At 46.6% G+C, this 12,236-nt stretch overlaps 1 protein-coding gene across 1 annotated transcript in view; it reads right to left on the bottom strand.

Moving 5' to 3' along the window:
• CACNA2D3 (calcium voltage-gated channel auxiliary subunit alpha2delta 3) overlaps window positions 1–12,236 on the bottom strand; it is an 807,776-nt gene that overhangs the window by 208,058 nt on the left and 587,482 nt on the right. Inside the window, exons 15-16 of the mRNA XM_081805734.1 lie at window positions 7,676–7,747; window positions 6,313–6,393 (exon numbers count right to left, since the gene is read on the bottom strand). Of these exons, the coding sequence (XP_081661860.1) occupies window positions 6,313–6,393; window positions 7,676–7,747 (153 nt within the window). The remainder of the gene's footprint in view (window positions 1–6,312; window positions 6,394–7,675; window positions 7,748–12,236) is intronic.

Raw genomic sequence — 12,236 nt, 5'->3', positions numbered from 1 at the left:
TTAATCCAAGTAATCACTACTTTTTCTTGCAGAAATTACTCAAATTCATTGCTGCTTCCCCACCCCACCATCCATGTAGATTTAATGTGATAGATTTCCACAATGGTCCTAACTGCTCTTCGTGCCTCAAACAGAGGCCCCAACAAAGCTATCGACCATATTGATCAAGGTCAAAACAACTGTGACCCTGTAGCTCCCCCGTATAAAACCATCAAAGACCTCTTTCACGTGTAAGATAAAATCCATCAGGTCTCCTGGGTCCTGGTCCCTACCCATCTTTACACCCTTCCACGCATTGCTTCTTAGGGCACATGGCAGTGACAATAACGCCCTTGCAGCTTTCTCTCCCACCCACACCTTTATTCATAAATGTCAGCTGTCTAGAGCACCTCTCCTTCCCATCTTCCCCGGTTAATTCTTGCCCATGCTGTAAGCTCAGCATCGGGATCATGTCCTATAAGAAGTCTCTCCTGACTCTCCCCATTGCTCCGTCCTTTCCATACCATGTTTCCATAAAACCTTGAGAATGTTTCCACTACTACCTTCACCCTAATGCATGAAAATGGGACACCTACTTCTTTGCCTCTCAGCCCTAGCTGGTTCTTTCTCTCTTCTGCCTTGTTCTCAATGAGGCAGTGCCTCCCCCATCACAATGCGCTCTTTGTGGGCATGGAGCATCTCACTCATCTTTGACTTCTACACCCCCTAGCATAACATCTGGCACACGGGACGTGCTCCAGTAAGGTTCATGAGTGTTTGAAACATTCATCCTTCTACCCAAATATTGTCTAGTTCTTCTTTAAAGTTTGAACTAAAGTAAGTAATACAAATGAGCCAAAAAGGGGAAGGTGATGTACCACAGCAGGTGCACAGTGGGTGGTTGGCAAGGCTGTACCTGAGAAAGTCATCCTGACATTCAGAAACTATCAGGCTAAAGTCCTTCCCAGGAGGACAAAACATCACAATGTTTTGTTGCTTGGTTGGTGGCATGTGGACATAACCTAATGGAGACGTAAGAAGAGAAATCCTGAGTAAGCCTCAAAACACATTCTGTGGATGAACCTCTCAGAAAACCAAAAGCTTACAGTAAGACAATGCCCAGCCTTTATTGTTGGCCACACATCAGTATCCCGATGAAATCTCTAATTTTTGTTTCATCTGAACTAGAACCAGTCTTCCTGTCCATTCTACCATGCAGTCCCATGGAGTAATAGGAACAAATCATACACAAGGCCTTCCAGCACGTGGGGCTGCCCAAAGGGCCCTCATCCTGAAGCATGCTCTCCTGGAGTCTGGGATCCTCGTGGTCCAACACCCCAGGGAAGGAGGTGCTTCCCTTCCAAGTGCAGAGCCTTTGGGCTAATGAAGTGAACCCAATTATAAAATGGCTCATTATGTTAACAGAGGTTATGGTGTCTGGAAGTTATTGCTAGGGTGTCTGGAATTCTTAATAAAAATTACAGGAAGTCTGATTGCTTGTGGGAAAATCTATGAAGCTAAGGGAAAAGAAAGAATTCTATCTTCTGGGAAAACCCCAAGAGCGAAGAGCTGACTCATCTTTACAAGGTGTTAATCAAGAGGAAAAGGTGTGATCCACACTCGGCTCCCTGGAGCTCTTCTCCTGGATGAGAGAAGCCTGTTCAGCCGTGGCTGTCCCCTGTTCAGCACGTGGGCTGACGTGCACCCCATTTCCCAAGTCTCTCTGTGGGAACCAGAGGAGGGCCGACTCAGGCTCAGGTAGGTCATACCTGTGTTTCCACTTCCCAGCCTGACCCTTGGGGGGAAGCATGCAGCAGAAATGCCTCTACTTCAGGCACCGCTGGTGAATTTTCTGTAGCCGATCGTCCTCTCTTCTGTGGTTAGATTTTATTTCACTCATCTCTGATTAGCTGAGTTATGCTGAGAAAGTTATTTTAAGTATCCTCAACTAAGAATGGGGCCGAGTGACACCCAATTCAGGGGAAGCATGGTAATGATTCAATGGGAATGGGGCCTTTAAAACCCCTTTACCATACCAAACACACGTAAAAAGCTCAATGAATGTTTTATTGTCTTATTTTTAACTCTTATATTATTTTTAGTATTTTAACTATCATTTCAACTGCTACTATTATTACTGCCATTTATTGTTCCTAATGGCTTCAGGGTAGTAGCAGCTAAAATCCGGGCTTGCTAGTTGTGAGACTTGGCACGTTATTTAAGCTTTGGGTGCCTCAGTTTCCTTAGCTATAGATGGAGGTGATGGCAGCGTCCACCTATGATTAAGGGACACAGTGCTGTAAAGAGCTCAGCACGATGCCTGGTAGAGGAAACTCTGAGGACAGACAGATGCACAGGCTCATCATGATCACTTCCCTATCATGTTCCTCCTGTCAGGATTGTTGGGCATATATCCAGTGGTGGCCCTGTACTTGAGTTTCTACACATTCTCATAGGAAATAAGAGGCTTAAGAAATGTTTGGAAACATTCTCTAAAGATGGGCTGCCCTTTCTTCAACACTGAGCCGGGAATTCTGGGCATCTGGGTTTGGGGATTTCAATACAAGTAAGGTCCACTGTCTTTAGGGGCCTCAAATCCCTCCTTCATTCCCGTGGCTTTTAGCCCCTGGAGGAGCTACACAGTTTCCAAAACGTACTATGTGGGTTAGGATCAGCCAGCTGCCCTATCATGCCTCTGGAAACTTAACTCCCAACTGTAGAAGCCTTGGTGGTGGATGAAGCAGATTGTCAGAGGCCCAGGGTGGCAGGAGGACAGAGGGCCTTTGTCATCTCAGTTACCCAACCAGGAGTGTTCTTTTTAGGTTAGAGTTCATTTCCTCTTGTTATGAAGGTGGCTTTCTAATTTTATCAGCTAAATGGCAACAGCATATGGGAACAGACATGCCTTGCTTGTTCAAAGATGTTTCCTCTTCTAGGGGTGGAGCAGGCGCTAAGGGCCAGACAGAAAGTGCTGGGAAGAGTCAGACCCTCTAGGGACTCTGAGAAGCCTGGGCCGTTATGTAGGGGTGGCCCTGGGCTTCTGGATGGTGGCCATGGTGCTGGTGTCTGTGCTGAGAGGAGCCCCAGAAGGCAGGGGTGCCCATTGCCCCAGGCTGAACAATCCCCATGGTGCTCACTCCTCAGCTATCCTTCATCTTCCCATGCACTGTTTGACTTTCTTAAAACAAACAAACAAACAAAACAAAACCAGAATGTAGAGCAAGATGATTTTAGGTGGTATGTGGGCCTGGTATTGAACTTACTAGCCAGCATCACTAGTGAGAGCCAGCTCTTTTTAAATTTCTTCCGTCCTTCCAATTATATTAAAAAGAAAGTTTCCACTTAGTATATCTTTAACACTTGCCTTTCATATTACCTTAAAAAAGAGAGAACAGACCTCAAGTTCAACACCTTAGATTATCAAGCCATCATTTAATACTATTTCTTTAATTTTTTGTTTTGTTTTTTGCGATTCTTCTGTCGTGGCTGATGACACTGGCTTTACAAATGGACTATTATGTAAATAATGGTACAGATGGTACATAAGTATGGCAACAAATCACGAAGTGTTACGTGACTGGCTTAGATATTCCTGAAGTGCAGGGGTCCAGGAGTTATGCAGACCTGGCTCAAATCACACTCACCACCTCCCATTGATGTGGCCCTGAGCTCTGTGGACAGAAGCCCCATGAACCTGAGTATCCTTAGGAGCAGAATGGGTACAAGAACACTGCACTTATCTAAGAGGCACCTGGTACCATGATGTGGGTCACGCACTTTGCACAGTGCCTAGTCCTGGCAAATGTTATCTGCTAATACTACACCACGAGACACCATCCGGTACCACAAAACGGTGCTTTTGTAAACAGCCATTTTATGCATCTCTCACTTTGCATCCAACCCGCTGAGGGATGACCCGATTTGGCCGCAGCGGTCCGCTCAGCTGACTTGCTCAGATAAGAGTTTGCCAGGATGCCTGGTGACGGGCCGAGCCATTGGCTTGCTCTTGTCCTGACCCTCTGTCCAAAGGTAAGCCTGTCCTTGTTGTCAACTGCCTACTGCATATGACTTTGTATTTTAAGCCTTTCCTTGTGTCTTTCAAAATTCTTGGAAAACCCCATTTTTAAAGGTGGCAGAGGATCCCAGAGTGTGGTCACCTAGTTATTCGGTTCACACATGATTTGGTTGGGCATTCTATTTTAGCGAGGGTTCAGTGGGTATGAAGGCCACAGGTGCCTGAAGCTGCATGGGAAAGGTATCAACAGTGCTCTGCTGGCAGTAATCCACAGAGAAGAGGGCCGGGCGGCCATGGGTCAGACCCGTCTCCTTGACCACTGTGTTACCATTGTTCCCAGTTAATGGTAACAGTCAATTCTTCATGCCCATCTGTGAGCAGGTTGTATTGTTATCACCACTGGAGAGAAGAACTAAGGCTTTGAGAGACTTGTCTACTCAGAGCTCCTCAGTGTTGGAGCTGGGATCCTGGTGTATCTGCTTCCAGAGCACTAACCACTATCTTCCTCCTGCTGAGGCCCAAGAAGGTCCCCGGCCTCTCACAACTGTGGCGAATCAGGCTCAGCACGTCAGGGAAGGAGGTGGTAAGGAAGGGGACCCTGTTAGCCAGTCAACAATCTCAGATACCTGGCCCAAAGGCGTTTTCCTGCCTCCAGATGAGGGCAAAGGGAGTCTCTGTCCATCCAAGAGTGGACCAAAGAAGAGGTGGGCAAGTCAGTCTGCCCAGGGCTGGGGGAAGAGGGCACGGGTGTGGTTTTGACCCTTGTGCAGTCAGGGAAACCGTGTCCATCCAATGAACACCTCTCAGGACAGGAGCAGGGTGCTCTCTGCCCCCCTCCCCTGCACCCCCATGTTTGCATACACACAGAGCCAGCTCTTGGGCAGTTAGGCACTGCTGTGGTGGGGCTTCAGGGGACTTTCTTCCATGGAGCTGCCACAGGGAACAACTAAGAGTTTTCCATATGGAGTTCAAGGCCTCTCTGGGTCATCTTTTTAAAAGGACATGTCACTCCCCTTGGCTAACTTGTGTATCGGAAAAATATAATGAGCACATCTCAACTTATGATTCCACATGTGATTGCTCAGGCCAGGGTTAGGGGAGCTCATTAAGGTGCAGCTGGTACGAGGACAGGCTGTTAGGACAACACGGCTTGAAAGGACCTAGAGCCTAGAGCCTGGCTGTGGTGGAAACCAGGCCCCTGGTATGTCCAGTGCTCTGTCCGTTGCTCTGATTTCACTCAAGTGCTGATCTAACCACGGCAGTGTACCTTGAGCAGCCAGAGGACATAAGGACCAATTGATGTCATTCTCGTGGACCCCAAGATGGCTACTGCCACCAGTCACCTTCGTGGAGGCTTGCCACCCCTTTGCCATCAGCCTAGGGGCCGGTGCCATCCATCAGCTTGGGGCGGATGCTTGTGTGGGGCCCGTCTGCCCCAGATGGGGCAGATTCCAGTCCGCAGACAGCTGGGAAGTCACCTGGAGCTGGGGATGCCTGTTCTCATGGGGACAGAGTTAGGCCTGGCTGAGGGCGGCGGCATTGGGATGGCCCACAAGAGCCACCTCTGTCCCAAATGTAGAAGAACTAAATGAATTGAAGGAACAGTGCTGGGAACAGAGTTCCGGGAATGCAGTGTGGGCTGGATAAAGGGGCAAGTGTGGCCTCCGTCTCTCCCCGATGCAGGGCTGGCCTCGCACACAGAGCAGGGTTCAGGCATGTCCACCCCGGTTCTGAGTCCCTTCTATCTGTGCTCCTTCTCCTTGCCATGCTCTTATGCTGGTCTAGGCTCCCAAAGCAGTGGCCCACTAAGGCTTGCTGTGTCCTCTCTGTTCCAAAATTACCTACTCTACCCCCTCGATTACACCCAGAGTTAAAAAAAAGAAACTTACGATTGTCTTAGTGGATTTTAATTTAGAATTAGGAAAAGAGTATTAATTGGTATGTACACAATTACCTTCCAAGATAGAGGGAATACTCAAGCAATAGAGTCAGAGACCATTTCTCTTTGTGCCTCATTGGGTTCCTGCTAAGAAGTAACATATTTTAGGGGATCCTCAGATTGGGCTGAGTTAGGACTGGTTTAGAAGACCATCAGAGATATAGGACCTGTGTGGACCTGCATAAACATATGGATTCCCATGGACCCATAAAAACCTGGGCAGCACATGTAGACCTACTCAGATCTGCCAGAACTGTTACTGTTCTTCCAACCAGGAAGAGAGTAGAGGGGCCTCTTTCCTTCCTGTTTTCATTACCACTATGGCAGGTTGTGAAAGTACCTTAGACACTTGGCCCTTGACTATTAGGTGATGCATTACCTTGTACTTGGGAATGGTCTTCAGAAGCTCTTTTACTGGGACATCGGTGCCGACCACACCCAGAAGAATGCCCTTCGATCTCTGCTGAGAAACAAACAGTAAGCAACAACAATAATGAGTTACTTTGCTGGAAGAAGCAGAATTGAGTGAGAAGCCAACACACAACAGGTCACCGTCTGGTGCCTTTTCGAAGCCTCCAGAGATTGAGGATTAACCCAGATTTCTACGAGGCCCCTCTTCTATCCCCCACCCCAACCCGCAAATATTGCTGGACACAAATGGTAGGTTCTCAGGCCAAACACTCACTATGGTACCTTTCCACACACACCCATATCAAGATGCCCTACCAAACATCTCTTCTCCCGCCTGAAAATTCAAAATTAACACGTAGAAGCACAAAAGTTTTAGCAGCTAGGGGCTATGAGCATTAACCAGTTTATTTTACGGAAGCTTTCTCCAGGAAAGACTTAGCCTAACTGCTCTCTCAATGTACACTGCCATCGGGCGCCCAGGGGGAAAGATGGAATAACTCTCACACCTGTAGCAGCATGTTGGAACCAAGGACCAAGGTGAAGGAATAGGCCTCCAGGGAGGGTCCCAGTTTCCAAAGTCAGCGTGATGTGTTGAAACTGTAGGGGTCAGAAAGACCTCCCGGAGGAAGACACAAATTGCTACTGTCCATTGTTTCCCTCCAGTTCAAATCCACCTGGAACCTCAGAAGGTGACGCTTTTTAGAAACAGGGTGTAATCCCTTCAAGGCGAAATCATCCTGGATCTAGGATGGGCCCTGTATCCAACAACTCGTGTCCTTATAAGGGGACAGAGAGACCCATGAGAGGAGAAGGCCACGTGGAGATGGAGGCAGAGCTGCCACAAACCGAGGAACATCCAGGCACTGGAAGGATCTTCTAGAGCCTTCTGAGGAAGCACGGCCCTGCCAACGCCATGGTTTTGGGCTTCTAGACTCCATAACTGGGAGAATAAATTTCTATTGTTTTAAGCCACCCCATATTTGTGATCCTCTGTTAACACAGCCCAAGGAAACTAACACAGGGCTGGTCGCTATACATCGGGAAGGGGTCATCCAATCACACACAAGGATTCTCTCTGGGTTTTGCCTTCCATTGGTCATTTCACACCTAATTTTGGGAAAAGTGCTGCATACTGTCACATGACATCTCCCAGAAGTCCTCTCGTCTATTCTTGATGTTGTGATTCTAACAACAGAATTAAGTGAGGAAAAGTGATAGATCCCCCATCCTAACTTAACATAAATAAAGAAAGGTCACCAGAGCTTGAGTCAGAGGGTGTCTGAGATGGCAACCCTCCTAGCACCACGCAGGAATGTGGCTGCTGTACTCACGGTTTCATTCTGCTTACTAAACACAGGCATGGCGACTGTGGTCATCAGGACGAGGCCCTGATCCTCGGCAAGCTGGATGGAGAGAGAAGTCAGTTACCCGGGAATGATCTGGAAACAACAGATGGCTGGTGGCCATGGCCCTTGACTGGCTCATAGTTTCCTGACCAGGGCCATTGGGAATGGACCACTGTCTACTCAGGCCAGTAGCCTAGAAGAGAGTGCAACGTCCCTCTACTCTGACTAGCAGATAAGGATCCCAGTCCATGGCTGGGGAAACAAAGTCAGTCGCAGTCAGTCAGTCCAGCTGATCTGTTACTGCAATCAGCCCTTTGGGTTCAAAGAAAGCCTGGTTTGGATCTTAGTGATTCATTTTATGACCACAGATTGATTTTATCCTTTTACTTTGCAGACATTTATGTGCAATACCAATGCTTCTCCTTAATCTGAAAATTGAGGATCAGAAAACATGAGCATAAGGGGTTTTATGAGTTGCCCCTGCCCTGCTGGAAACAATGGAATCTGGAATCATTTATTCTCCCTGAGGTAGCTGAGTCAAGGCCTTTTGGTACCTCTACACATCTCTGTGTGCCAGTCCCAGACAGGAAACAAAACAAAACCAAAACACAACAAATAGCTTTATCATCTGATCCTTAAAATCACTGCTAAGAAGCTAAATATTTCTCCTGGAATAACAACCCTTGAAGGAGGGCAAACAATACACTTCTGGGACCATCTGAATTGCATACAAATGCATTGAGACTCAGCATCACATCTGCTTTTCACACAGTGTTTGGAGATAGGCAGGAACCCTACCCCGCCCCAATAACAAATGGGGAAACAGAGTCCAGGACCACAGTAGGCTTGGGTCCAAGACAACCTTGGCTTTCAATCTTTATTAGCCGTATTTGTTAAGCCTCCATATCCTCATAGGAAATAATGCCAATTATTCCCCAGCATTGTTGCTATGAAGATAAAACGTGAAACTGCCCAGCACAGTGCCTGGCATAAGGACGTGCTCAAAGGATGCTGGTTTCTTTTCCATGCCTGCAAGGTCATGTGGCTAGTAAGTAGCAGAGTCCAGAGTGAGACCAAGGCATGTGACACTTCTGACAGGGACCAAAATTACCATAGCAAGTCTGGTGGGAGAGAGATCCTTTCTAGTTGGCCCATTCTAGCCTCACATGAAACCATCTGTGAATGAGAATCCACTATCTTCAGTGGACAGTGTTTTCTGATGTGTGAGTACTTCTCCAGAGCTTTAGTTCCATAGAAAAATCAGGTATTGTTCCCTCAATCTTCTTGGGAAGAGGCATTTTAAAGAGAAGATTCTAAAAACTAAGGGCCCCCACGGACTGAGGTCTCCATGGACTGGCTGGCCTTTGGAGAAAAGGTCATCAAACTCAGTCCATCTTCCATCCATCTTGCTCTTTCAATGGATTCTTCAAGCTATAGGGTATATAGGGTATAACATGGTTCATGGAACAGCAGCATGACTGTGTTAGAAATGAATAATCCTGAACCCCATTCTAGACCCTCTGAATCTGAATGTTTTAATAATTAGTATGCATATTAAAATTCAAGGAGCATTATTATAGGGCAATCCTTTCTACCATCAGTACTCATGATAGCTTAAGAGAAGCTTGTAGGCATAGGGAAGGGCTCCTACCAGAGACAGATGGGGCCATGTTTTAGCCATCCCTGTCAAGGTGGACCTGTATTCCTCCATGACTAACAAGATGAGGCAAGAATCGCATGTTCACTCAAGGGCTGGGAATTTATGGTGTGATGGTTAATTTTATGTGTCAACTTGGCCATGGTGCCCAGTGTTTTGATCAAACACCAGTCTAAATGCTGTCCTGAATGTATCTTTCTAGATGTGATTCACATTTAAATAAGCAACCTTTGATAAAGCAGATGACCCTCCATAATGTGTGTATGTCTCCTCCAATCAGTTCAAGGCTTTAGGAGGAAAAAAACAGGTCCCTGAAGGAAGAAGGAATTCTGCTTCCCAACTGCCTTCATCCCCTCCTGCTGGACCTTCCAGCCTGCCAACACACCCTACCAATTTCCAATGTGTCAGCCCCCACAACTGTGCGAGGCAATTCCTTACAATCAATCTCTCTCTCTCTCCCCCACTCCATATATATGATATATATCCTACAGATAAAAAGAAAAATGTATCTATCCCCTATGCTTCTCTTTCTCTGGAGAGCCCTGAGTGATACATGTGGTAATCATGTAATCTATTATTTGGGGCAGCCTAATTTGGGTGTGAGAATAAGACAACAAACTTACTACTACATCATAATATTAATAACTAAATAATATTAACTATGAGATGATAATGACAGTTTGTGAAGACATGGTTCCAACACCTTGCTAAAAATACTTAAAGTATCCTATGGTCACCATTGGGGGTAGGGAAGGCCATTTTCAAAGGCAGAACCAACCCACATAAATACCTCTCTTAGGATTGGAGATCTCCCCATGTCCTGATTCCTTGATTAATCCTCAATGCTATATAGAAAACTGATTTGAGCTGATCCATAACCCCGGGTAACTTCCACTTTGCAACTCAAATCAAAATTTCAAGCAATGCCAACATGTATCATGGATGAAATCAAAACATACCACCAACAATAATGAGAAATGAAGCTTTCTCCTGCAACCAGTAAGACTCAGTTATAAGTCACTGGTAATCGTTCTGGCACACATACAAGATTAGTTTGGAAACTAACTTCCAAATATTAAGCCAGCATATAGTATCAACTTCACTCAGAGGCTAATTCCAAAAGTAATTACGGCCCATCATTACCTTACAAAAAAAAAAAAAAATTCCCATAATGTTGCATGTGTACAGAAACCACTCATTTTTTAACCAGCCTCTGGTAAACAAAGGAACTGCCGTGAGCTCAGTCTAGCCACTGTGCTGGGAGGACATGCTCTCTCTCCCGGGGCAGTTCTGGACTGGCTTGGCCAGAATCTTAACCTGGAGCCTTCTTGATGTGTACAGCTCACCACTATGGCCACGAGGGCTGGCGAAGCCCGGGAATACTAGTGCGTGACATTAAGATGCTCCTCTGCACCCACCAGCCCCATCTCTCCCAGTCTCACAGATTTGGGTCTGCGAATCTTGAGCATTTCATGGAGAAGAAACATTTGAAAGTTAATTTGCACTGTGAGCGCTTTACAATCAAAAGTCTTTCTGTACTCCTGCCATAGGAAATAGCAGCCAGGGGCAAAGGCGTTGTGTCTAGACCACCAAGCAGGAGTTAGGGAGCCAACCGTGGCCAGACATCCTCTGTCCCCACACGCTAGGGGGTCCCTGCTTTTCTGTGCCCCCTAACCTGTAGTAGCTGCTGAGGCAAGAGCTGCTTATGATTCATACACGTGGCTTCCGAGAAAAACACAGACACAGAGTCAACACTCACGTTCCAAAGGGTAGGAATGGGAGAGGGAGGTCACCGTGGTCCATCTGGGTAAAATCCTATTAACTTAAGCCCAAGTGGGAATCCTAAAATGAACTGCCATTCCACTGCATTTGCCCAGGCTTTGAACAGGCCTCCGAAATGGTTGGTTGTGGTGCTCTGTTGTATAATAAGTGTATATTATTCCATATCCTTCATTTCCTATGCTACAAAATGGGGACTGTTCTGGTATCAAAGGAAATGATGAATAATAATACCAAACATCTGGTTTATAAAACACAAACTTGCTCAACAGATTGACTGCTTCCTGTCAGCTTCCCAAGTTAATCATGCATGTGGGCTTGTATGAATATGCATTTGGACTCATGTGTGAGTTACATGCAGTGGTGCCAGGGCTCCTTCCACTCCTGACGCTTGATTCGTTTCCCACCAGTGGCACTGCTGGGCTAGTCATTATCATTCACTGACTCCCTTGGGAAACATTCCTTGAGCATCAGCTTCTGTGCCAAGTTCCATGCCATGTGCTGGAAGACACCCAGGCAGGAGACATAGGTCTTACACACCAGGAACCCCAAGTCCCCCAGAGGAGACAGAAAAGCAATGGGACAGAGGGAGAAATGCTGGCCGGGCCAGGCAGACTGGCTCTAGTCACGTGAGCAGAGGTGCTATCTTCTTCAGGACTAACCCAGACTAAAGTAAAAACATCCAGGAGTTACTGATACCTGTTGGGGTTTTTAGGACAGATTCACGATGCTTCCTGAAAAACAGTGTAATGACAGCAGGGACAAGTTCCCTGTTGCAGAGCAGTTCATCCGTTTGCTTTAAACTTAAGAATATGGATCAATGGAACAATGAAGGTAGAGACATTTTTAAAAAGTGTCCAGTACTTTTCACCACCCCCCTTTTTTTGTGCAAATATTACCCACTTTCTTTAGAGAAATCCTCTTCATCCCTTTCCTCCACAAGGTTCTCTTGGCAACTAACCTCTCCCACCCTGCATGTTACTGGGCATCACACCCAGGCTGAGCCAACAGGGACACTACACACACATACACACACGCACACACACATACATCACACACCCCCTGCCCAGGCCACCTGCTTTTTTTTTTTTTTTTTTTTTCCCATCTGGA

Source organism: Leptonychotes weddellii, chromosome 1 (assembly GCF_054177405.1).
Source record: "Leptonychotes weddellii isolate Sample4059 chromosome 1, ASM5417740v2, whole genome shotgun sequence".
NCBI classification, from domain to species: domain Eukaryota; kingdom Metazoa; phylum Chordata; class Mammalia; order Carnivora; family Phocidae; genus Leptonychotes; species Leptonychotes weddellii.
Note: the sequence above shows the minus strand (reverse complement) of the source record. Positions and strands in the feature narration are given on the sequence as shown.